Source organism: Notechis scutatus, chromosome 16 (genome assembly GCF_049901735.1).
Source record: "Notechis scutatus isolate UNSWTSFEM ecotype Mainland chromosome 16, rNotScu1.2, whole genome shotgun sequence".
In the NCBI taxonomy this organism is placed as follows: Eukaryota; Metazoa; Chordata; class Lepidosauria; order Squamata; family Elapidae; genus Notechis; species Notechis scutatus.
In genome coordinates, this window is record NC_142024.1 from 1,552,501 (window position 1) to 1,577,500 (window position 25,000).

General features: G+C 47.8%; 4 protein-coding genes across 5 annotated transcripts in view; 1 reads left to right on the forward strand and 3 right to left on the reverse strand.

The window, feature by feature from the left end:
* TNFRSF1B (TNF receptor superfamily member 1B) overlaps positions 1-2,180 on the reverse strand; it is a 14,073-nt gene extending 11,893 nt beyond the window's left edge. For both annotated transcript variants that reach the window (XM_087944654.1, XM_026689816.2), the window contains exon 1: positions 2,030-2,180. In XM_087944654.1, coding sequence (XP_087800780.1) covers positions 2,030-2,095 — 66 coding nt within the window. In that variant the 5' untranslated portion in view covers positions 2,096-2,180. The remainder of the gene's footprint in view (positions 1-2,029) is intronic.
* Positions 2,181-7,756: 5,576 nt separating this feature from the next.
* Positions 7,757-11,993, forward strand: LOC113427327 (kelch-like protein 24). The gene is made up of 4 exons (XM_026689813.2): positions 7,757-7,875; positions 9,050-9,128; positions 9,619-9,846; positions 10,493-11,993. The coding sequence occupies exons 1-4, from the start codon at positions 7,800-7,802 to the stop codon at positions 11,991-11,993; spliced, it is 1,884 nt and encodes a 627-aa protein (XP_026545598.1). The 5' UTR covers positions 7,757-7,799.
* A 1,513-nt stretch (positions 11,994-13,506) lies between these two features.
* LOC113427333 (kelch-like protein 25) lies at positions 13,507-17,009 on the reverse strand. Its single transcript, XM_026689818.2, is given in 5 exon segments — positions 13,507-14,059; positions 14,061-14,951; positions 15,688-15,915; positions 16,558-16,636; positions 16,943-17,009. Coding segments are annotated over 5 exon segments (1,818 nt in total).
* A 4,065-nt stretch (positions 17,010-21,074) lies between these two features.
* Positions 21,075-23,606, reverse strand: LOC113427329 (guanylin-like). The gene is made up of 3 exons (XM_026689815.2): positions 23,380-23,606; positions 22,184-22,367; positions 21,075-21,719 (listed from the first exon to the last, which is right to left on the reverse strand). Exons 1-3 carry the CDS (start codon positions 23,449-23,451, stop codon positions 21,655-21,657), a joined length of 321 nt encoding a protein of 106 aa, XP_026545600.1. The 5' UTR covers positions 23,452-23,606; the 3' UTR covers positions 21,075-21,654.
* Between the last annotated feature and the right edge of the window lie 1,394 nt (positions 23,607-25,000).

Here is a 25,000-nt window from a genome sequence, read left to right on the forward strand (position 1 = left end):
GATGCTCCATCACTGGAGGTTTTTAAGTAGAGATTGGACAGCCGTTTGTCTGGAATGGTCTAAGATCTCTTGCTTGGGCCCAGGGTTGGACTAGAAGACCTCCAAAGGTCCCTTCCCGTTCTATTCTGATTGATTGAAATGATGTAGGGTCTCCTGCTTGAGCAGGGGGTTGAACTAGAAGACCTCCAAAGGTCCCATCCAGCTCTACAGCATTCCCACGCTCATGTGATCAAAATTCAGACGCTTGGCACCTGACCCGTATTTATGACGGTCCAACGGGGAAGGCAGATTCACTTAAGGACCATGTCTTGAACCTCACTACAACGAGGGCAAGAAAGCCCATCAGACCGGGGCAAATCTCACTTCTAGCCACAGTCTCACTTTGCAACCGTCATTTGGGGTGCTCCATTGCGGTCATAAACCGAGGACTATGGCCGTGGCTGTTCTCCAGCAGGGATCTGCCACTATAAAACCCCTCCACCTTCCTTCCTGCAAAGTTTCCCCCATCTGCCCTTAAAAAAACAGGGGGGGGGAGACAAAACCCACCTGCCCTTTAAAGAGGGGGGGGCTTTGCATGAGGGGAAATTTGACTGGGGGTGGTGGCAAGGCCGAAATGTCAATGACGCACAAGTGTGTTAAAAGCCACAAGCCCCAAAACCCACCCACTCACAGAGGTGTGTGTGTGGCCTACCCACACTTAGCGAAGAAAATTTTTTGTTTTTGTTTTAAATATTCCATTTTACAACAAAAACGGCTCCTCGCAGGGTTGAAGGAGGACCGAACAACCAAAAAGAAAATAGAGTTGGAAGGGACCTCAGAGGTCTTCTAGTCCAACCCCTTGCTCAGGCAGGAAGCCCTATACTGTTTGTCCAATCTTTTCTTTAAAAAAAACAACTCTCCAATGTTGGAGCATTGACAATTTCTGGTGGCCAGCTGTTCCACTATCTCATTGTTCTAAATCTTAGACGCCCAGGTATCTGCCTTCGGTCCCATCTCTAGGATTTACTCCCCACTGCCACTCCGGGATAGGAAATGAGTCCTTGACTTACAATGGTTCATTTAGTGACCATTCAAAGTTCGAAGAAAGCAACCCGGGACCGTTTTTCGCCCTTAACGGCCGTTTCCTCCTCGCCGACGTTCCCGCCATTCCAAATTCAAAATGCCTGGCCACTGACTCACCTTTACAACGGATATAGCAGGGTCCCCCTTTGACCTCCTTCTTACAAAGCCAAGTCAAGGGGGCAAGCCAGATTCACTTAACGACGGAGAGGGGGGAAACTTAACTTAACCACTGAGGCAAGACATGGGATGATAAAACCTGAGCCACGCAAATTTGGAGGGGGTCCCTTGTGGTCGTAAGAGGGAGGAACACCCGGAGCTCGCAGGAAAAGGTTAAGCCCCTCTCCCACTCCCCACCCCCCAAAAAACGGAGCCCACGCAAACCCAAGCTTTTGTGACGCGTGGAAAATGTTCGCCTGCGACAAGTTTCCCTTCGCCTTTGAAGCGAATTCACACACGCACACACTCAAAAAAAGAAAACAACGCACCCACGGCCTCCTTTCTCCTCCTGGGGCACGCTTTTTGGACAGGCACTGGAGTTAGTTTGGGGACGGCAAGATGGAAGGCAGAGCCCCTCCCCTCCCGGCTGGGAACGATGGGAGTCAGTGTCCAAGAGACCCCAAAGGGGAACCCTATCCATATCACCTCCAAAAAGTTTCCAAAACTTTTGCTGTCGGACGATGCGACTTATGTAACCCTCTCTATAAGATAGATAGATAGATAGATAGATAGATAGATAGATAGATAGATAGATAGATAGATAGATAGATAGATAGAGATAGAGATAGAGATAGAGATAGAGATAGAGATAGAGATAGAGATAGAGATAGAGATAGAGATAGAGATAGAGATAGAGATAGATATCCCGGGTGGAGATTCCCCGCAGGACAAGAGAAGGGTCCTGGGTGGGTGGGGAGGACAGTGGGGCGAGGAGGGCACCGAGGAAGCGGGGGGGGGGGTCGCCACTCACCTGCAGGCATAAGATCTCCAGCGCCCAGCAAGCCAGCGCTGCGTAAAGGTCTCTGCGCACCTTCATTGCGCTTGGAGAGAAAAGCGAAAGTGCGGCTACTCCGGCGCTGCAAGGTCGAGGAAAGTAAGCCGAAGAAGCGGCCTCGGATGGGAAGAGGCAGGCCGGCCGGCCGGGGAGGGCGGGCGGAGAAGGAGGGACCGAGTAATAGGAGGCACCCCACCCACCAAGAACTGAAACTCCCCCATCCGTTCAGATGCGCCTTCGAGGATGCGGGACACAGAAAGGGAGGGATTCTTGGCTCCCAGTGAAAGTTGAACAGGGAGCAAAGCCAATCTTGACACTTCAGTAGGCAGGCAGAACCAAAGGGACAAGTCCCCAGATTAGGTGGAAACCAGTCCGGGTGAAAGGGATCTCAAGAGACCTACTAGACGACCCCTTAAACCTGCGCCAGCCGTGTGGACCCCATAATCCCTTGCCAGGTCGAGTCTGTGCAATTGAAGGGAGCTAGCAGAGTGTATTTTAATATTATAAAGGAATAAAAAGGATTAACTTCAAAAAGAAAAGAAAGAAAGAAAGAAAATACGATGATGATAATAAGTAATAAATAACAACAAACAACAAACAACAATAGTAATATAATAATAATAGTAATAATAATAATAATAATAATAATAATAAGAAGAAGAAGAAGAAGAAGAAGAAGAAGAAGAAACAGAAAAAGAAGAAACAAGAAGAAGAAGAAGAAGAAGAAGAAGAAGAAGAAGAAGAAGAAGAAGAAGAAGAAGAAGAAGAAGAAGAAGAAGAAGAAGAAGAAGAAGAAGAAGAAGAATCCCAATTTGTGTTTGTGTTTATTTTCATGGTCATGGTCATGATGTGCGCTGAAGGTGGTGTTTGATTTCATTGTACGAGGTGCAAGGACAATAAACTAAACTAAATTGTAATTGGAGTCCTTGGAGCAATACCTCAAGGGCTGCCTCGCTATTTGGAAATCCTGAATTTATCAGACTTGAATACCCTGATTCTACAAAAAAAACCACCCTACTTGGAACAGCTTATATCCTCGGACGCTACCTGAACAGTTCCTAGGTCCTTGGTTGGGACTCGAGCAGTTGAGCTGCCAGCCAGCCCCAAAGGCTGTGAATCTCACCAAAGATTAACCAATAATAATAATAATAAAAGAAACACTGAAGGGACCTCGGGGGGGTCTTCTAGTCCAACCCCCTGCTCAGTCTTTCCTTATTCCTTCTGCCCAGGGCAGATACAATTTGACGTCTGCTTAGCCGTGCCCTGGGAGAGCCCAAGGTTCTCCCCGTACCCAGGATTGGCTGGCATTTTGAGCAATTTTGGCTGGGATATCCCCTTTTCTCCCCAGAATCTGCTTCCGCAGCTCTTTCCGACACTATCCAGCTGGTTTTTCTGAGGTCCCAAATGAGGAAGCAGCCCCCAAAGTAGGGGGGGGGTGATGGTGGGGAAAAATGGGCCTCCTTGCATTTCATTATGGGGCAATCCTCTTGCACAACTGGGCAGTGAGGTTTTGATGAGGCATCACGTTCTCACCGTTCTTGCGTTCCTGCCCGCTTCCTTCCCCTCGTCCGAAGAATAATTTGGGGTTCTAAATTGAGCCGGGGTTGCCCGACAATAAATAAAAATGGGACCCTGACCAGCTGCGAGGAAAATATATATATATATATATTTATGCCAAAAAGTAAAACAGCTCGCCCTTTTAGGGGGTAGCTGCAAAGAAATGGGGTGCAGAGAGGCTGTTTTATAATGGGAGATTGTCCTGGGTGTGGAAGTGTCGACGTGCTGATTCTAGGATGACACTCGAAGGGCTTGTGTGTGTGTGCGTGTGTGTATAAATATGTTTATTCTTCTGAACATGCGCTCCTCTGGGAAATCTGATTTAATGAACTCTGTTTGTGTTTTGCGACCTTATCCTTTGATATGTGGATTAGGTCTAGATAACTGATCAGGTGGGGGGAGGAGGTTGAGGAAGTTTGAGTAAAAGTGCTGATTCTAGGATGACACTTGAGGGATGTGTGTGTGTGTGTGTGTGTGTGTTTATTCTTGTGAGCCTGTCCTTCCTCTGGGAGACCTGATTTAATGAAGTCTGTGTTTGCAGACCTTCTCCTTTGATATGTGGATTAGGTCTAGATAACTGATCAGGTGGGGGGAGGAGGTTGAGGAAGTTTGAGTAAAAGTGCTGATTCTAGGATGACACTTGAGGGATGTGTGTGTGTGTGTGTGTGTGTTTATTCTTGTGAGCCTGTCCTTCCTCTGGGAGACCTGATTTAATGAAGTCTGTGTTTGCAGACCTTCTCCCTTGATATGTGGATTAGGTCTAGATAACTGATCAGGTGGGGGGAGGAGGTTGAGGAAGTTTGAGTAAAAGTGCTGATTCTAGGATGACACTCGAAGGGCTTGTGTGTGTGTGTGCGTGTGTGTATAAATATGTTTATTCTTCTGAACATGCCGTTCCTCTGGGAAATCTGATTTAATGAACTCTGTTTGTGTTTTGCGACCTTATCCTTTGATATGTGGATTAGGTCTAGATAACTGATCAGGTGGGGGGGAGGAGGTTGAGGAAGTTTGAGTAAAAGTGCTGATTCTAGGATGACACTTGAGGGATGTGTGTGTGTGTGTGTGTGTGTGTTTATTCTTGTGAGCCTGTCCTTCCTCTGGGAGACCTGATTTAATGAAGTCTGTGTTTGCAGACCTTCTCCTTTGATATGTGGACCCTCCCATGTAGGAATAAAAGTGCTGATTCTAGGATTTTAGGCCCAGCTCTCCGCATCTGCGTCGCCAATTACAGGTAGTCCTCATCTTACAACAGTTTGCTTAGCGACCAAGCTAATCCATATCGATGACGGTCGAGGTCATGCCGCTGTCATAACTACGAAATCGTTTACCATCAATCGCGTGACAGATTCCAAAAAATATTTGCCACCCGAAGTTTTCAATTAAAGATCAAGTAATTTTTATGCTTCCTTCTTTTCGGAAGTTTTTTTTTTTTTAAATAATGCTTTATTGAGTTTTTTTCCATTTATACATAATACCAATAATTATTAAATAGCGCTGTGACATTATATATACATTTATGTGTCCTATCAAAACTTACAATACATAATACTTTCATACCCTCTTATTTATTATATACATTATTTACATTTTCTATTTTTTATATCTATTATCAATCCAAATAAACCATGTTTCCCATACTGCGTTGTATTCTGTGTCTGTTTTCTCTTTTTAATTCCATAGTTAATTTATCCATATCCCACACACTCTAAAAAAAATTTTTTGATTATTAAGCCTTCTAGTGGTATGGAGTTTTTCTTCCAGTACTGAGCACATAAAATTCTTGCTGCTATTAATATATGTAATATAAGATATTTTTGTCTTTCTGTTATAGTTTTTTAAAAATTACTCCCAAGAGGAATAATTCCGGGACAAAATCAATTTCGTTTTTAGTTAACTCTTCTAACCACATTTGAATCGTATTTTTTTTCCGCTTTGGGGCATGTCCACCAAGAATGAAAGAAGTTTACCTTGCTGTTGTCCACACTTCCAACAATTTGGTGTTAAACTTGGGTAAATCTTAGCCAGTCTTGAAGGTGCCAAATGCCAACGATAGAACGTTTTGTGTTGGTTTTCCTTATACGCCACCGGTTTTGTTATTTTATAATTCACATTCCAGATCTTTTCCCATTCTTCCAGATCAATCGTACGTCCAACGTTCCCACCCCATGCAATCATCGTTCCTTTCACAATTCAGAGGTTTTTTTAAACTCCTTCCCACGCCCCCCAGACCCCCCCCCCTCCATCTTCTTAAAAATCCAGCTAGGCCAGGACAGGCCGCCCCCCGCCCTCCTGGCCCCCAACCATCCTTACAGGCAGACAACCTGGAATAAACCCATCAGAGGAAAACACACACACCCCTATGTAAAAATGGACTATGACACCTGTCCCAGGTGAGCCAATCGGACACCTGATGATGCTCAGGGCCAATTTGGCTTCCCCGGTCCTGGGAGGAGGCGAGACCACCAGTCTGGTCCAAAGGTAAGGGGTGAAAGGAGAGGTCAAGATGGGTGGTGGGAGGGTTGGGGGGTAGAATAGCCTGGGAGGGGGGAAGCGCACCCCTCCGTAATCCTGCACAGATTTCTTGAAATTAGTGCCGGGCCAGGAAATATTTTTTTGCATTTCTCCTTCTGCCGTTTTTTCGTTCCGTTTACTGAAATTTTCGTAAGAAAAGGGAATCGGGGCGAAAATTCTCCAGCGCGCGCATGTGTGCGTCGGTGTGCATATCTTTGCACCCGTAGCCGTGCAACTGTGTAAGTTTTCATTGCACAATCTTTCTCCAGGCAACCTCCTTGGTTCCCTAACTTTTATTTCAAACCCTCCCACCCCAGGTAAGGCCCCCCCTCCCTCTCCCAGTGGTTCTACTTGAAAGGGGCCCGTTTCAAAGAGAAGCAGCCGGGTGTGTTATGGATTAAGGCACTGGGATAGAAAGCGGGAAACCATGAGTTCGAGTCCTGCCTTAGCCACGGAAGCCGCCTAATTTGGGCCAGTCAATCTGCCTTAGCTTGGCCCACTTCACAGGGTTGTTGTTGTCGGGGGAGAAAGAGGAGGAGGAGGAAGGTCTGAGGACTTATGGGAGTTGAAGTCCGCACCTCTTAACCTTCCCAGGGTTGAGAAAAACGAGATAGCAATTTTTTAAAATTTTATTTTAGATGAGGACAAAAAACAAAAGGTTAGGGTGTTGTTTTTTTTCCAGATTTCTCAAATCACAAGGAGAAGATACACTGTGTATTCAAATATCTAGGTCAGATTGTACAATAATACATTACAATTTACTTCAAGCTACCAAGCAAAAAAGGAAAATCCTACAGTTTGATAGATTTGCAAACAGAAAAGTAGAGGATGACAACCAAGAAAAAGTAGAAGATGACAACCAAGAAAAATGGCGGAAATATTGCAACCAGAGGAAATAAAAATGAGCTTACATATAGAAATCTGTGTAGTTCAGCTGAGATCCTTTTGTTGGGAATAATAAAAGGTGAATTCGCAAAAGAAACAAAATACTTAATGTTACATATAATTACTGCAGCAAGGATAGCATTAGCTCAGTGTTGGAAGAGTGATCAAATGCCAACGGATACTCTGATAATTCAGATCTACGACTGTGCAGAAATGGATAAACTCACTCAAAAGTTAAAGGAAGACTCAAAATATTTTACCGTTTGAGAAAACTGGTATAATTGGATAAAAGATAGAAACCAGCGAGTGAATAGATAGGAAAGGGAAAATATATAGAGGTTATAATAGGAGTACTAACTAGATAGAGGAGATAAGTATTTGAAAATAGCCTAATAGGAATACATCGTTTAAGCAATTAGAAATGTACATGTACATGTTTTATGTTTATTGGTCATGTTCTTTCGTCTTGGTTTTGTTTTTAACTAAATGTTTTGTAATGTGTAAATAGTTTTTAAAGTTTAATAAAGTTTATTTTTAAAAATTAAAAAAAAAAGAAACCTGTGTAATTCTAATATGTATCTGTGGGGAAAGATACCTGCCAATACGTATTGAAACAGCCAAAATGAATAGAAAAAAGAAAGAAAACTGAGTGAAATTGATAGTCACACATTCTTAGGTAACAATCTTAGATTGGGATTATGTAATTCTCCTCGCCGTAATTGGGACTCTGCTTGCTTTACTCAGACGGATAACACACAGCTTCGTTTTCTGGGATCCACTTGGAGCCACAAGAATGAATCCCCTGTTGGACAGAGAGGAGGATCTGGCTGGGGAGCAACCCAAACCTTTAGATCACTACATACGGGAAGGTCAGTTTCCTGTCTTCGTGAAAACAAGCCCTGATTTAGAACCACACTAAACCAGGTTTCCATGGAAACATTTGCTAGACCAACACTCGAATACAGCTCATCAGTCTGGAACCCTCATTACGTATCTGATATTAGCACAGTTGAGAAAGTCCAGAAATATTTCACAAGAAGAGTTCTCCACTCTTCTACTCGTTGTAGAATACCTTATGCCACCAGACTTGAAATTCTAGAACTAGAAAACCTGGAATTATGCCGTCTTCGGTCTGACTTAAGCATGGTATACAAAATCATACATTGCAATGTCCTACCTGTCAATGAATACTTCAGCTTCAACCATAACAACACAAGAGCACACAATAGATACAAACTCAAAGTAAACCGCACCAAACTTGATTGCAGGAAATACGACTTCAGCAATAGAGTGGTCAATGTCTGGAATACTCTACCCGACTCTGTGGTTTCTTCCCCAAACCCCAAAAACTTTAACCTTAGACTGTCTACTGTTGACCTCACCCCTTTCCTAAGAGGTCTGTAGGGGGCGTGCATAAGCACACTAACGTGCCTACCGTCCCTGTCCTATTGTTTCTCTATTCTTTTATTTTTCTTATATATACCCATTTCATGTATTCACAACTATGTATACACTTATACTTATTATCTTGGAAACAATTGACAAATCAAATAAATAAATAAAATAAATAAAGATGCAGCCCAGGTGGGATGACTCAAAGGGGCGTGGGACAAAAGGCAACACAGTCACCAAAGTAAGAAGAGTCCCTTTATTATCTCCAATTTTGCCCCCAATTTCCAGTTACCTTTGGCTGGAGAAAAACTCTCCCAGGAACAGCCTTTGACCGTAGAAAATTCAGTCCAAAACAAGGTACATGCAAACTGTAACTAACAATCCACACAAACCACGCTGCGGCAATTAACTGGACAGGGCAGGAGAAGGAATTGCAGACTTTAAAGGCCAGCAAAACACACACAGTTGGGAAGACGCCAGGAACCCACATAAGCCTCGACGATACGAGATAATTCACGATTTGCCCTCAACAGTTTGCTGTGCACAACCCTTTTTATACACTGTGTTCCCAGCTGCAGCTAATGAAGGGTGTTGAGAAGAGGTTGTGTCTTTTCTTCACAAACACGCTAACAAGTCTGAGTTATTTTTCAGGCCTGAAACAGCTGCACCAGGAAGAGCTTCTGTGTGACACAACTATTGTGGCTAAAGGAGAGCGATTCCCCTGTCATAGGTATTGTGTTGTGGTGGGATTACTTTCTTAGTGTTACAGACATAAAGATTGCCAGAATTTTTACTGCATTCATTCATCCTCTTCCTTCCTTCCTTCCTTCCTTCCTTCCTTCCTTCCTTCCTTCCTTCCTCCCCCAATAAGGGATCCCTCTTTCTCTCTGCCATTCCACTACTTGTGTGTGTGTGTGTGTAAGAAGAAACAGACATCTTGCGATCTCCGGAATTAAAATTATACTTACTTACTAAACCTATCAAGTGTGCAAGGGCTAAATTGATTAATTATATATAAAGGCATAGATCTCTCTCTAATGGTAGCTTAATACTCTGACGATGTCAGCAGAGGCTGATGAAAGCTTAGTAAGTAAATATAATTTTAGTTCCGGAGATCGCAAGATGTCTGTTTCTGCTTTTACAAGTATACCCGGAGCTCGTATTTTTACGAAACACTTGGAAAGCCAGAGGGAAAACAACAGCTTTGTTCTGTTTCCTAGGATCCTCCTGGCAGCTATCAACCCTTACTTCCGAGCCATGTTCTCCAACTCGTTCCGAGAGTCCCAGGACGGAGAGGTCCTCCTGCAGGACATGGACCCCTCCATTATTCAAATGGTGGTACAATACTACTACACGGAGGAAATCGAACTCACGCCCGAAATCGCCGAAGATCTGTACGAAGCGGCCAGCCGCCTCCAGATCCTTCCTTTGCTGGAGAGCTGTTCCAGGTAAGCACCAGGCTGCACAAGGCCTGCTGGATGTTGATTGCGGGACGGGGATGTGGAGAAGCCCCCAAATCACCTTCTTACTTAAGTTCTCTTCAAAAACCAGCAAGGGACATGTTATTCTGGGCAGCCCCTCCCTTCCTTGGTGGAGCTGCGGTCTGTTCTGTGCCCTTAGCAGAGGGGGTATTCAGCCGATTCGGACCGGTTCGAGTGAACCAGTAGCGGAACTTTTGACCAGTTTGGAGAACTGGCAAATCCCACCTCTGACTGGCCCTGCATGAGTGCAGGAAGTGATATTTGAGTTTTGCGTGCATGCGCGAATATATCTGTGAGTGCTGCGTGTACGCAGGAAGTGATATTTGAGTTTTGCGTGCATGCGCGAAGAGATCTGTGAGTGCTGCGTGTACGCAGGAAGTGATATTTGAGTTTTGCGTGCATGCGCAAAGAGATCTGTGAGTGCTGTGTGTACGCAGGAAGTGATATTTGAGTTTTGCGTGCATGCGCGAAGAGATCTGTGAGTGCTGCGTGTACGCAGGAAGTGATATTTGAGTTTTGCGTGCATGCGCGAAGAGATCTTAGAGTGCACAGAATCAGTAGCATGCAATTTGGAATCCCACCACCGGCCCTTACATTCCTCCTCTACCTGCAGCTACCTGTTGGAACACCTCTGTCCGGAGAACTGCCTGAGCATCTACCAGCTGGGCTATTCACACAACGACCCTGCGCTCTTCCAGGAGGCCAAGAGCCTGGTGCACACCCACTTCAAGCGCCTGTCCCAGGAGGCGCCCACTTTCCTGGACCTCAACCCCAGCACTTTGGAGAGCATCCTGGCTTCCGACAACCTCCTGGTCTCTTCCGAGCTGCTGGTCTACCGGGCCGCGTGGCGCTGGGTGCAAGCCCAGAGCACCCTCCGCCTGCCTTTCCTGGCCCGCCTGCTGGCCCAGGTGCGCTTCCCGCTGCTCACCCCGGAAGAGCTGCGCCAGGTACAAACCGAACTGCTCCAGCGGCCCAAGGAGCTGCGCCCACGCTGGAGGCGCCTGAATCGGCAGGAGCGGCTGGCCCAGTGTGGGGGTCTCCGGCGGGGCATGTTTAACACCTGCATCGTGTGCGTGGATCTTTTCAACCTGGAGGGCCCTGAGCTGCGCACTAAGGATTTCCAAGTCGGCTGCTATGACCCTCAAGCCGGCCTTTGGGAGAAGCTGCCACTGCTGGAAAGGCTCTACTGCGCGCGGTGCGTGGCGCTGCGCGACCGGCTATTTGTCACAGGTGGTGTCCACACCGACGACACCTATTCAGATATGTTGCATGAGTACAGCCCTCTGCGGGGCCGCTGGAGCCGCCTGGCGCCCATGTCGGTGGCCCGGGCCTCCCACGGATTCCTCACCTGGGGCGGCCGCCTCTTTGCAGTGGGCGGCTGGCGCAACTTCGAGGACTACCTTGACTCAGCCGAGAGTTATGACCTCACCGAGCGGCGCTGGGCACGCATCGCCCGCCTGCCGCTGCCACTCAGCCACTTCGCATCAGCCGCGCTGCACGGGCGCCTCTACCTGGTGGGAGGTGCAACGGAAGCAGTGGGTGCCTGGTACGCGTCACGGAAGGTGCTCATCTACCAGGTGGGCGCTGATCAGTGGAGCCAAGCCTTCCTCAGCAGCGGCGGCTACTGGGCCGGCGCCGTGGCCATGAACGAAGGCATTTACGTCGTGGGGGGCTATTTCCGTGGACGCGTGCGGCACCACCAGCCCACGCGCGACCGTCGGCCAGAGCAGGACGGGCTGCGTTGCACCCGACGCTGCTTCTTCCTGGGCCCCGATGGGCGTGTGGACCATCGCGTGACTGTGCCACCTTTGCCCGTGGAACTGGCCGGCGCGGGCGTGGTGCGCTGGAAACAGCGGATCTACGTGCTGGGTGGAGAGAATGTGGCCCTGGGGCGGCGGGCGGCGGGCGAGAATGAGGAGGAGTACTACAACACCGTCTACTATTGGGAGCAGGGTGCCCCTCGCTGGATCCGCTGCCAGGAGCGGCTGCCCTTCGCCAACTGGGGGGTCAGTGGCTTCGGCTGTGCTGCGGTCAAACTGCCCAAGAAGCCGATCCTGGAGTTGTTCCGCAAGACAACTGTGGCCCTCACTGGTCTGGAAGGGTCTGCCTGCTGAAAGGGGCCCCTCTCTTTCTCTTTCATTCTTTCTCTCCCTCTCTCTTTCTCTTTCATTCTTTCTCTCCCGCTCTCTTTGTCTTTCCCTCACTCTCTTACTCTTTCCGTACTCTTTCTTTGTGTCTGTCTCTGTTTTTCTCACAGTCTTACCGTCTCTTTCTCTCTCTCCCTCCCTCTCTTTCATTCTCTCTTTCCCTCTCTTTCTCACTTTTTCTCCTTCTCTCTCTCTCTCTCTCTCGCTCACACACACACACACGTACTCACAAACACGCCGGGCCCCCACCGGACAACCCCCTTGTCCCACACAGAGTCTAGATGCCCACAAGCATCTCTGCCTTTCATTCATGAATGAGAAGCTCCAGTATCTGGGCAAATTATATTCCTTTTGTAATGTTTAAAATGTTTTCATAGTATAATTAGCAGACGAAGGAGGATTGATACCACTGTCAATTCGAGTTATAGTCGCGTCTCCTGCTCGAGTAAGGGGGGGTTGGGCTAGAAGATCTCCAAGGTCCCTTCCAGCTCTATCCGGATTGATTGATTGAAATGGTCTAGGGCAGTGGTGGCTAACCTTATGGGGCTCCTATGCCAAAAATTGTGCGCACTCTTGCACGCTCGCACTTGTGTACCCAGCGCAATGTGCGTGCCCCCCTACCTGCATTGTACCTCACAGCTGGTTTTTGGCCGGTTCGAGGCCTTTTTCAGCCTCCCAGAGGCTTGAGGAAGGCTTCTGCAGGCTTTGCAGGCTGAAAACTAGGCCCGTTTTGTCACTTCCGGTATTTCCGAAAAAAAACAGGAAGTGACGAAACGGGCCTAGTTTTCGGCCTGCAAAACTTGCAGAAGCCTGCAGAAGCCTTCCTCAAGGCACGCACATGCACAATGAGGTAAGTCTGCCTGCAGCTTACGTGTCGGCACAAATGGCTTACGTGTCGGCACATACGACAGGTTCACCATCACGGGTATAGGGTCTCCTTCTTGAGTAGAGGGTTGGACTAGAAGACCTCCAAGGTCCCTTCCAGCTCTATTCTGATTCAAACTGATTCAAAGAATGAAGAACCTCCACCGTCCTCTTTCATCCAACGACTCGACCAGAATAAAGCAACCCAATCCCACAGGAGTGCCCCCCGCCCCTCCCATAGACCATGCCTTCCATTGCCGCTCAAATTTATTGAAAAGAAAGGAATGAAAAACAGCGACTTGACTCTCAGGTCCTTAAAGTCTGCAAAGTTTCTAGCAGGTGGTAACTTGAGGTCTTAAAAGATGTCCGGTGAGAACAGTCAACGTCTTTGGGGTGAGATGTTGCCAAGCTGCTGGGATTTGGCGCTTTGGAGACATCTGAAAGTCAATCTATGGCAAAGCTTGATTGTTCAGTGGCCCATGGTCTTTGTAGTACTCTTGAAAGGCCACCAGGCCAAGGCCCTTAGAAGCCACCTGGGAGTGTACCTCATTAGAATGGAATGCATTGATCGTCCCTGCCTGATGTTCACGCACGAAGCCGAACCGGTTGGTGGGAACTACGATTTGGCGACCGCCGAGACGATGACCACCGAGGTCACTTGGAAGAGTTGGAGAATATGAGGCTTGGGCCTCAGCAACGTCGCACACCCGAATCGGCTGATGCCTTCTCGCGGCACGGGGATTTCAGCGCCGGCCCGGTGCCAGCGGGTCTCTCCCGGCTGCCAGTGGTAGATCACTTTGTATCGCTGGGACAGATCTTCTCCGCCCAACACATAGATCCGTGTGCCGCAACGGATCACCCCTGCGTTGGCCAAACTGCGCCGCAGCTTGGGAACAGCCACATTGGCGTTCACCTTGCCAGCCTCGTTGACAAAGAAGCATTTACGGGTGCTGTGGCGGTTCTCGGGCACTAAGGCCCTCTCCTGCCAATCCTCGTTCTTCTTCTCGGTGTAACCCCCAATGACATAGATGCCATTCTCGCCGGCCACGGCGCCCGCGGCGAAGAAGCCCGTCGCCAGAGGGACTTGCGTCCAGGTGTTGGAATCCATCGTGTAGATCAAGACCCCCTTGTGAAATAGCCAGTGGTTGGAGACCCCGGTGGCACCACCAGGAGATACACCTTCTCCGCAACACGGTGGAGGCAGGGTGGCTGAGGGCGAAGGGCAGCTTGGCCATCGGAGTCCATCTCTCCGTGACGAGGTCCAGGCGCTCGGCCAAGTTGAGGAAGCTCTGGAATCTGCGCCAGCCTCCCATGGCGTAGAGCTTTTGACGGTCGTACACGAAGCCGTGGGCCGCCCGGGGGATCTGCATGGCCGGGAGCTGCAGCCACTGGTTGGTGAAGGCGTCGAATTCGTAGACGGCGTTGGAGTACGCGTTTTTGTAGACGCCTCCCGAGAGGTAGACCTTGTCTCCGTTGGAGGTACAGCAAGCGTGAGTCAACGATTGTAAGCCGGGGAGTTTCTCCCAGACTTCGGCCTGTGGCTCATAGCAGCTCATGTGGGCCTCCTCACTCTCCAGCTGTTGATACTCGCACATCTGGGTGTCGATGCAGAGGATGTGCGGCTTGTACATGCCTTGCCGCAGCCCACCGCTTTGTCGCAAGCGTTCCGGGCCGTCCATGACTTTCCGTTCGAGTTCAAGATCGTCCCGTCTCTCCAGATCTTCCTGGAGGACGTCTTGCTCCTCGGGACCGAAAAGCGGGAAGCGGACATGGTGCAGAAGCTCTCCAAGGAAGGGGCCACGCTTGGTGGGCTTGCCCTGCACCCACCGCCGTACCACCTGGTAGACCTTGAGCTCGGAAGCCACGTCGAGGTCGTCGGAGGAGATGACGGCGGCCAGATCGCCGGCGTCCAGTCGGAGGAAATTGTCCTCTTCGAAAGTCCGGTCAAAGTTCCGGATCAGGACCTGCAGGACGGCATGGAGGAGAGGCTGGCTGTGGTGCACCTGAGCTAGGGAATACATCTCGAAGCAGTTCTGGACGGAGAGATGCGTCACCAGGAACCTAGAAGGAGAGAGAGAGATGGAAGGGGAGACCTGTTTGGTCTACAAAAATAAGCGAGAAGGGCAGGGTGTTTTTGGCGGAAGAACGAGGAGAGCAACAGAAGACAATATGGGTCGCTCAGGGTGGTTTTCGTGCAGACGTTTCATGACCCAACTAGGTAACATCATCAGTGCATCATTGGTGACGTTATCTAGTTTGGTCGTGAAATGTTACACCAAGGACCTCACATGCTTAACATGCCTTCCTCCTCCTATTCCCCCCCCCCACAACAACAACCCTGTGAGGTGGGTTGGGCTAAGAGAGAGGGACTGGTACAAAGTCACCCAGCTGGCTTTCATGGCTAAGCCAGGACTAGAATTCCCCGTCTCCTGGTGAGTCGCCCAAAGACACCCGGATGGCATTCATGGCTTAAGGTGAAACTAGAACTCACAATCACCTGGTTCCTTTAACCCACTAAAAAAAAAAAAAAAAGCTCTTTTAGGTTTTTAAACCAATTTTTAAAACCTAATCTTTTAGCTTTTTAACCGATTGGCTGGTTTCCTAAACATGGACAGAAAAGGTCAAATCTTGTTTTGAGTCTTGCTGTTCCGCCTTGCCTTCCTCTCTACGTCTGTCCCATTCACGCATGCCTTGGGGTGGCTGGGATGGGAGACCACCGAGAGATCTTAAGGGACGAGTTCAAACCAGCCAGCAACACCCTTGGCCCAACCGTATGAGGGAACGCCTGGAGACCTACCGGCAGCAGACGGTTTCTAAGGGGAGGATCTGCAGCTGGCTGGCTCCGGTGAAGAGTGACGGCGCCAGCTCGGAAGTCAGGGCAAGTTCTTCCGTGTAGATGTACTTCAGGATATTCTGCAGGAGGGACGGAGGGACGTTCTCCAGCTGGACCTCTGACCCTTCCAGGTCTTTCCCACCTTGGACGAAGACATCCCGGAAATAAGGGCTCACGGCTGCCAGCAAGGCCCTGCAACGAGAGGCAGATGTCCGCGTGGGGTTGAGACATGGGTGCAATGGTAGAGCTCCTGCCGGTTCGGACTGGTTCTGGCAAACCACTACAAACAACGATCAGTTGGCCCCACCCTATCCTGTCTTACGTTTGTTATGACCCAGACTTCGCCAATCGTAATTAATCACAAACTTGTCTTAAAAGCAAAACCTATTTTATTGCAACGCTGGGAATTGTTTGCATTCCCAGTCAGAACTCATCTTCAATAGTTCCCCAAGATAAGCACCCACCTTTCAGTTCTGTGGAATGTAGCCAAAAACAGAAGTATCCAATTAACTATAAAAGAAACCAACCGTACAAAAAAAAAAGAAAAAAAAAACAACCATGGAGAACTTGGAACCAATTGAACTACTTTGCTTCCTGCAAAGAGCACGTCACCGAGGTCTGACTTTTATCCCTTATGGGAAGGGCAATCACCTCCCAGACTTACTCTCGAGTTGCCTCTTTTGTTTCAGCTGCTCTCGTCTTCTGGCAGCCCTGCGCACACGCGCACTGGGAACAGGCTCCCCTGGTTCCTCTGCCTCACTGCTGCCAGTGGAATTGGGGATGAAGCATGAGAGCATGGCCGGCCCCCTGAAGTGGCACCTGTGGGAGCCTTACCTGTGGCAAGGAAACCTCTGTCCATCAGCCACCAGCGTGACGTCACAAAGCAGCTCCCCCTGGTACATCTCGGTCAATCCTGGCTCCAAGACAAGGAGACAGGCTCAGTTCAACAAACCAGGTTACATACATACATACATACATGCATACATACATACACATACATACATACTGTACATACATACATGCATACATACACATACATACATACTGTACATACATACATACGTACATACACTCATTCTGGGTACATTTGCTATAGTAGCAAGCCATAAACTTGAGATTTCCAAACTACAATGACCAAATTCACAAAAGACAAACAAAGCCACTCCTGGGAACCGTTTCAAGTTGAGACAGCTGCAGTAAGAGGTCTTTTGAAACTTACCTTCTTTCAAACCAAGGGGTCTTGGCTTCAGCTTGGTGACCTGTCCTCTTTTCTGGCTGGTACTCATCATGAGCTATCAAACAAAAGAACAGAAGAAGTTTGTAGCTAGTGTGGGATGGAAGGAAAGGTTGATAGTTGCATCAACAAGATCTAGACAACCTCTGAGTTGATGGCCCTCCATCTTTTAACATTTCTCCAGGATGGTGTAGTTAGTATATAGGCAGAAGGGCTGAATTTAGGGATGAGGTCCTGTCTCAAGACCTTCCTTGTTCTTCCTTCCTTCCTTCTAGTCCAATGTTCTCAAACTTGGCCATCCGATGACATGTGGACTTTAACTCTGAAAGTTGAAGTCTACAGGTCTTCAGGTGGCCAAAGTTGAGAACATTGGACTAGAAGGAAGGAAAGAAGAACAAGGAAGACCTGTACTATGGTCGTGTGAAGACCTGAAGATGTGTGGACTTCAACTTCCAGAGTTGAAGTCCACATGACTTTAGATGGCCAAAGTTGAGAACATTAGACTAGAGGAAGGAAGGAAGAACAAGGAAGACCTGCACCACGCTGGAAGTTGAAGTTGTGTGAAGGTCTGAAGACATGTGGACTTCAATACTGGAAGTTGAAGTCTACAGGTCTTCAGGTGGCCAAAGTTGAGAACATTGGACTAGAAGGAAGGAAAGAAGAACAAGGAAGACCTGTACTATGGAAGTTGAAGTCGTGCGAAGACCTGAAGATGTGTGGACTTCAACTTCCAGAGTTGAAGTCTACAGGTCTTCAGGTGGCCAAGGTTGAGAACATTGGATTGGAAGAAGGAAGGAAGAACAAGGAAAAGACCTGTATCACTCTGGAAGTTGAAGTCGTGTGAAGGTCTGACTTCCGACTCTTTTTAACACAGTACAAAATAGCAACATTACAACCTTCACTTTGGAGTTTTTTTCCTCCTTTTTTTTTTTTGCATCTTGAACTCGCCATCCTGGCAGGGCATTTTGGGTTTGCAGGTTGGAAATTGGGCAAGGAGGTGACCTCCTTTTCTGATCACGAAAGACTCTGGGTGCGGTTGTCTTACCTCTGATATACGGTATAGGCCAGAGTTATAAAAAAACAAAAATGTCACTCTATCGTGGACCCATCAGTCTGGGCTGACGGGAAGCCCAGCAGAGTCGCCCACCCCCCCACCGCCCGTCTGCGCCTTGGGGCTGCTTCTCCGGGGTCTTCTGGTGCCCTCTGCCATCCCTGAGGGCCAGGAAGTTCTGTCCTCCAAGGATGACCGAGCTATCAGCCTCGCTGGGTACACGGCCATTGTGATGTCACATCCGCCGCCTTGATCTGTGTGCAGAGAAAAGGCAATTGACAGCCTAGAATCTGGAATCTGATGATATATTTTTTTCTCTTTTTTCAGGAAGAGCCCTGGGTGGGTAGAGAGATCTGTTGGGTAGATGTCTTGGCCATGCTTCAAATCGGTGGCCGGTCATTTCCCGCCGGGATCCTGGCATTCCAACTCTTTATCTTTAAAAGATTGTAACTAAAATAACAGAGCTTTGGCCCGCGAATATGTTTAATTGGAGAACGTGGACACCCAGCCTGTAAACCAGAGATGGGTATTCAGCCGGTTCTGACCCGTTCTGGAGAACCACCTGGAGCAGAAATTTTGAGTCGTTTGGAGAACCGGCCAATTACCGCCTCTGTCTGGCCCCGCCGACCCCATTTCTTCTCTGCCTCCCACTGAGTCCCAGCTGATCGGCTGGGTCTCCTTGGGTTGTCCTGCACAGGAGAAGGGAGCTGGAAAGCAGGTTAGCAGGGTGGGGAGAGAAATGGGGATTTTGCAGTATCCTTCCCCTGCCACGCCCACCAAGCCTGGAGGGTCTTCACCTGTTTGGGAAGCAGCCGCACCTGAGCACATAACCTTTAGATGCGTAAGCAGGATGGGCTCTGCCCTGCAGGCTCCACCCCAAGGAAGGCAGCCATTCGCCAGCCCACCTGTGGCCACCTTGCACAGCCTGTGACTTTCCCTGCCTGCCAGTCACTGCCCTGGGGGCAGCCGCCTTCTTCCCCCCACCCCAATTGGCGCATGTCCTCGATGCGCCATTGATGTCCCCTTGACTTTCAACCCCCCATCTTGATCTCTTTTGGGGTGCCCCAAACGTTTCGTTTAAAGTTCAGGTGTTGCTTTCCACCCTCGACTTATGACAAGCCCCAACTTTCCGCCGTTCAGCGAGACGCTGGCTCTTGCCCCCATTTCGCGACTGCCCTTTGGCCGCCGTCGTTAAGGGGAACCCATTGCACGCGTTCGGTCAGCAACCCGGGGGTTAAAGCTGAACTGGGGGGCTCCCTCGCTGGCCGGATGGTTGCGAAGAGGAAAATCCCCCCCCCATCGGCAATTTGGGTGGGGGAGGTCGTAAGTGTGGGGAAAACAGTCCCTCGGTCGCTTTCGGGGCCGTCGTAACTTGGAACGGTTGCTAACAGTCGAGGAGACTATCTGTAAGGGCACGAAAAACTTAAAAAAGAGGGGATATTTTTGGAAGCATCTCCCAAGGTTTGATCCACGGATGGTCACCTACGAGGAGAAGATCTCCAAAATATATGGGTCAAAGAGAAACGGATGGCCTAGTTTTGCTTGTCAGACGGGTTTGGTGAGATCGTCCTGCCACCCCAGGCCATCTCAACCCCCCCACCCCCTTCTGTTTTCCTCTCGCTATCGGCCATGGAGATGGTTTCGGTCAACCCTGGCCGACTTCGTGCTCCATGGAAATAGACCTCTCTGAAACGTCAGTTGCCTGAATGTAGGAGAAACATCTCAAGAACTTCTCCTTCCTACGTCCAACCCTTCTTTGTTTCAATACAGGGAATCCTTCCCTCACAACGGAGCTCAAACTTTCTTTTTATATCTAAATCCATATATCCATATATCTATATCTATCTATCTCTGTCTGTCTATTTATCTATCTATCTATCTTTCTATCTATCTATTTATCTCTTTCTATCTATCTACCTTTCTATATCTTTCTATCTATCTATCTATCTTTCTGTCATCTATATCTATCTCTCTTTCATCTATCTATCTTTTGATCTTTCTATCTCTTTCTTTCTATCTATCTATCTATCTATCTATCTATCTATCTATCTATCTATCTATCTATCTATCTATCTATCTATCTATCTATCTATCTCTCTCTCTCTCTCTCTCTATCTCTCTCTCTCTCTCTCTCTCTCCATCCATCTATCTATCTATCTATCTATCTATCTATCTATCTATCTATCTATCTATCATCTCTCTCTATCTTTCATCTCTCTAATTTATCATCTATCTATCTATTTTTTTTTATGTTTAATACAAACAGTCCATCTTCCATTTAATGGTGTGTCATCTGGGTACAAATATCTTGTGCAATAATGATTAAAGTTTCCAAGCATAATCATTTACCTTAGTATTCATTCTCTACTCTTAGCTTATTACTAATGTACCTGATATATCTAAGTTATTATAACCATCCTCATCTCAGATAATAAACTCCGATGAACATATTGCCCATATTTCACAGGTCTTCTTTTATTCCTCACTCTCATCTTTCGTCTCCAACCATCGATAAAATGATCCCCACACCATTACAATATTCAGTTTGTTCTTTCTCTTTTAATTGCCAGGGTTAACCTAACGGTTCTAATATTTTCCTGATCACACGCTCATGAGCTCCGACATTCTGTTGTTTAAGGAGAGTCCAACCCTCCCTACCTCATTTCAAACCAAGGGTTGTCTAATCTCTTCTTCAAAACTTCCACTGATGGAGCGTTCAGGACTTCAGGACAGTCACCTGATGGATTCATTTTACGACCGTTCCTGACTTACAACCCTGATGGGCTGGCTCCATGACGGTCCGCAACCATAAATTAGCTGTAAATCTTTCCAGGAAGCTGCCTTAACCTTCACCCCATCCCGTCTCGCTTAACCCAGCCCAAGTAAACCACCCTGGAGAAGAATTGCCCCATAAAAACCATTTTATTGACCGAATAATCTCTTTCCCATCAGGACAGTTTTGTTTTGGGGAGGGGGAGAGGTGGGGGTAGGCGTTTTTTATGGCGCCCAGCGGCTCCCGCCCACCAAAGGCGGAGAGACAGCAGAACACGAGATGTAAGAGTTGCAGAAGTACAAAAATAACTTTATTTAAGGGAAGGGATGGAGGAGAGGAGAAAGTCTGAAACAGCCCCGGGGAGAAGAGGAAATGGCTCCATGGCCAGGCAGGGAGTGGAGAGAACGTGGGGGAACTGTGGCAAGAAGAAGGCTAACTTTGTGTGGCAAAAACCAAACATTTCTTCCTGCCTTTGAGCCAAAAAGTACAGCTTCCACCTTTTGTTGGGCTTAGTTCTTATCAAACTAACTTTTACGGTCCAAAAAGTAAGCCGAGCGTGCGATAGAACCCATCCAAGTGTGGTTTTATTCCATGATACCAACAAACCATGATTAAGGAAACAATGGCTTAGGGTAAAGGTGTGAATGCAGCGACTGAGAAGGAGACTTCATGGTTTGTTTCCAGGATCGTGCCTAGCTGATTTTCCATGTCTTTTCCTCTCTCTCTCTCTCTCTCTCTCTCTCTGCCAGTCCTGAATTGTATGGAGATGACCCGGAAGTGACTACGAACAAGAGGTTGTAGGAGGCCACAACAGGAAGACCAGGATGGGTCACCACCAGGTGACCAACGGTGGAGAAAACGGCCGGTTCTCACTTAGCAACCAGAGCAGGCGACGTTAAAACAGATCTCGCAGGTCTCGGGGTCGCTGGCTATGCGGTCTGAAGACAAGGAAGACGAGATGGGTTCAAGAAGGCTTCCTCAAACTGAACAATGTTCACCTGGGCTACTTCAACCTGAAGAAGTTACTAGAGGTTGCCCGAACGTTTTACGCCACCCAGCCTATCAACCCTCTATGAGTAGCACCGAGCAGTTATAAATCATTAGAGAGGAAATTGGTAGAAAGGGACTCTAGGTAGCTCAGGGGAAAAAAATCACATTTTTCAGTGCCATTGCAACTCCAAACGGTTTAGCCTGTCCAGTACTAATTTAACAACGCCAGTGATTCACATCACAATGGGAGCGAGCAGGGTCATAAAATGAGGCAAAACTCACTTAATGGACATTTCACTTAGTGACATAAATTTGGGGGGGGGTGTCCCCAAATGTGGTCTTGACTTGAGGACAGCCTGCATTCCAACGGAGCTCCGTTGAGGTTAAACTCGGTCAGGGCCGTTTTACCTACCGAGAGTCCGGAATACATCGGCGCCCTTCGGCGAGGAGCAGAGAGGCACGAATTCACGGGGGAGTTCGGGGTGCAAGCACACGGGTGCCGGTCCCCGGCTTCGGGGACGTGGGTTTTGGGGTGCCACATCCAGGACTTTCTTCAGGGCCTTGACCGAATCCCAGGAGAAGGACAAGTTTTGGACCTGTGTGGGACAAGAAGAGGAAAAACAATGTATTTCGGGCTTCTCAGAAAACTCCAGAGATGGTGCATGCCCGCCCACAACTTCTGGGGGCAATTGAATTGATTTGGGATTAGAGAATGACAGAATGGCAGAATTGGATGGGACCTCGGAGGTCTTCTAGTCCAACCCCCTGCTCAAGCAAGAGACCCCCTGTACCATTTCGGTCAAATGGTTGTCCAATGTCTTCTTAAAAACCTCCAGTGATGGAGCCCCCACAACTTCTAGGGGAAAGTCATCCCACTGATTAATTATTCTTATTATCAGGAAATTCCTCTTTAATTCCAGGTTGCTTCTCTCCTTGGTTAGTTTCCATCCGTTGCTTCTTCTTCTCCGGCTTTCAGGTGCTTTGCAGAATAAATTGACCCCCCCCCTCTTTTTGGGGGGCAGCCCCTCAAATACTGGAAGGCTGCTACCATGTCACCCGTAGTCCTTCCTTTCATTAAACTAGATCTACCCAATTCCTGCAACCTTCATGAAAGTTGAAGTTCTCCAGATAGAGAGAGAGAGAGAGAGAGAGATGATAGACAGACAGACAGACAGACAGACAGATGATAGAGATGATAGATGATAGATAGAGATATGGTAGATAGATGATAGATAGATAGATAGATAGATAGATAGATAGATAGATAGATAGATAGATAGATAGATAGAGAGAGAGAGAGATGATAAAGAGAGATGATAGATAGATAGATAGATAGATAGATAGATAGATAGATAGATAGATAGATAGATAGATAGATAGATAGATGAGATGATAAAGATAGATGATAGAGAGATGGTAGATGATAGATAGATAGATAGATAGATAGATAGATAGATAGATGATAGATAGATAGATGAGAAAGAGAGAGAGAGAGAGAGAGAGACTGGAGAACTGAGGTCCATCCCTTGGTCATCTAACTTAGCCATCAACAGATCCCAGCATCCTAAACCAGGCACCCATCTTTCAACCAAAGAGCGTAAATATTACCCGGACGGTGATGCCTTCGGTGAGAGCCGGCAGGAGACACAAACCAAGCATCAGCACCAGGGAGGACTTCATGGCCGATCCGCAGTCCTGGCTCTTGCTTAGACAGGGAGACCTTTGACTTGACGGTCAGAAAAATTGGCTTTTTTTTAAAGGGAAACCTTAGTTACTGAATAACCCAGGATCTCATGGCACCGGTTAGGACGGTGGCTGTAAAACAGAAAGAAGCCGCACCACAAACAACCCAAGGGTTGAGGCGCGGCATTGTGAAATGTTGACGTCATTTTATGGCCGGCCTTCAGAAGAGTTGAGGTGTGGGGCAACAGCTGGGAAGGAGGCCGTGGCAGGTGGTACAAAGCTGCCCCCCTCCCCACAATTCCAGGGCAAGGACATCAATCAAGGACACACCTTGCTGGCTGGGAGCCACACCTGTTGAATTGATGGCAACGGGGGACATGAATCTTCAATTAAAAGTGAGAAATGGAAAGAATGTCTCCGTTGCTTAAGGTTGGTTTGCTAGGTGAACCTCCAGCCACCTCCAGGTGTGAAGGAGCAAAAAGGGGTCCCAAAACTGGTCTTGAGAATGGGGTTTGGGGGGTGGTCTCTGAGCTTGGTTGTTTTCTTGCAGACGTTTCATGGCCCAACTAGGTAACATCATCAGTGGGAGGAGGAGGAGGAATGTGGGGTCCTTGCTGCTGTCTGAGCTTGGTGGTTTTCATGCAGACGTTTCATGACGCAACTAGGCAACATCATCAGTGCCGAAAGAGTGGGGGGTGTGTGCTCTGTTTATATACAAGTAGCTTTGCTTGCAAAGAGCAAACCCTACTCCCTTCTAGCACTGATGATGTTCCCTAGTTGGGTTAGGAAATGTCTGCAAGAAAACCCCCCAAATTCAGAGAGCCCCAAGGACCTCACAGTCCTTCTCCTTCTTTCCTTCTCCTCCCCTCTTCTTTCCTTCCTTTTCTTTCTCCTCTTCCTTCCCCTCCTTCTCTCTTCTTTCCTTCTCCCTTCTCCCTCTCCTTCTCCATCACCATTTTGTCTTTCCTTCTCCTTCTTCCTCTCTCTTTCCTCCTTCTCCTTCTCTTTCTCCCTTCTTTCCTTCTCCTTCTTCTTTCTCCTTTCCTTCCTCCTCCCTTCCTCTTTCCTTCCTCCTCCTCCTCCTCCTCCTCCTTCTCCTGGACTTGCAAAATGTGAAGCTGTGGAGAAAAGACTTACTTTACATTCAGGCGTAACCTTCCTTGTCAACAGTTAAAATTTAATATCTGATCCAAAGAATGTCATCACCATTTTATTTCGCTCTTAAAAGCAGTTCCTGAATTACGATGTGTATGTGTGTGTCATCGCACTGATTATTCAACACAACTCAGTTTTTTTCATTTTGGAAACATCAAGCAATTCACTCTTATAAATGCTTATAAACATAAACCGATTAAAAAGCGGATTAAACTGAGGGCCAGACACGCCAGCTATATAGTGGCTTAGGTCATAATTCCTGGAAAATGAAGATGAATTATGTCAAACAAAGAAATGTTGAATCTGCAAATAAACTGGGGAGAAGGTTGGCATCCGAGTTGCAGAAAAAAGAAGAAAGGAAAATGATAACAATTTTACAAGAAGGGAATAT

Coding starts and splice junctions, on each gene's coding strand:
- LOC113427327 (XM_026689813.2), top strand. CDS start 7,800: ATGAATCCCCTGTTGGACAGAGAGGAGGATCTGGCTGGGGAGCAACCC. Junction 7,876..9,049: donor AGATCACTACATACGGGAAG/GTCAGTTTCCTG, acceptor GTTATTTTTCAG/GCCTGAAACAGCTGCACCAG. Junction 9,847..10,492: donor TTGCTGGAGAGCTGTTCCAG/GTAAGCACCAGG, acceptor CTCTACCTGCAG/CTACCTGTTGGAACACCTCT.
- LOC113427329 (XM_026689815.2), bottom strand. CDS start 23,451: ATGAAGTCCTCCCTGGTGCTGATGCTTGGTTTGTGTCTCCTGCCGGCT. Junction 22,368..23,379: donor CCGAAGGCATCACCGTCCGG/GTAATATTTACG, acceptor TGTCCCACACAG/GTCCAAAACTTGTCCTTCTC. Junction 21,720..22,183: donor CGATGTATTCCGGACTCTCG/GTAGGTAAAACG, acceptor CCTTGTCTTCAG/ACCGCATAGCCAGCGACCCC.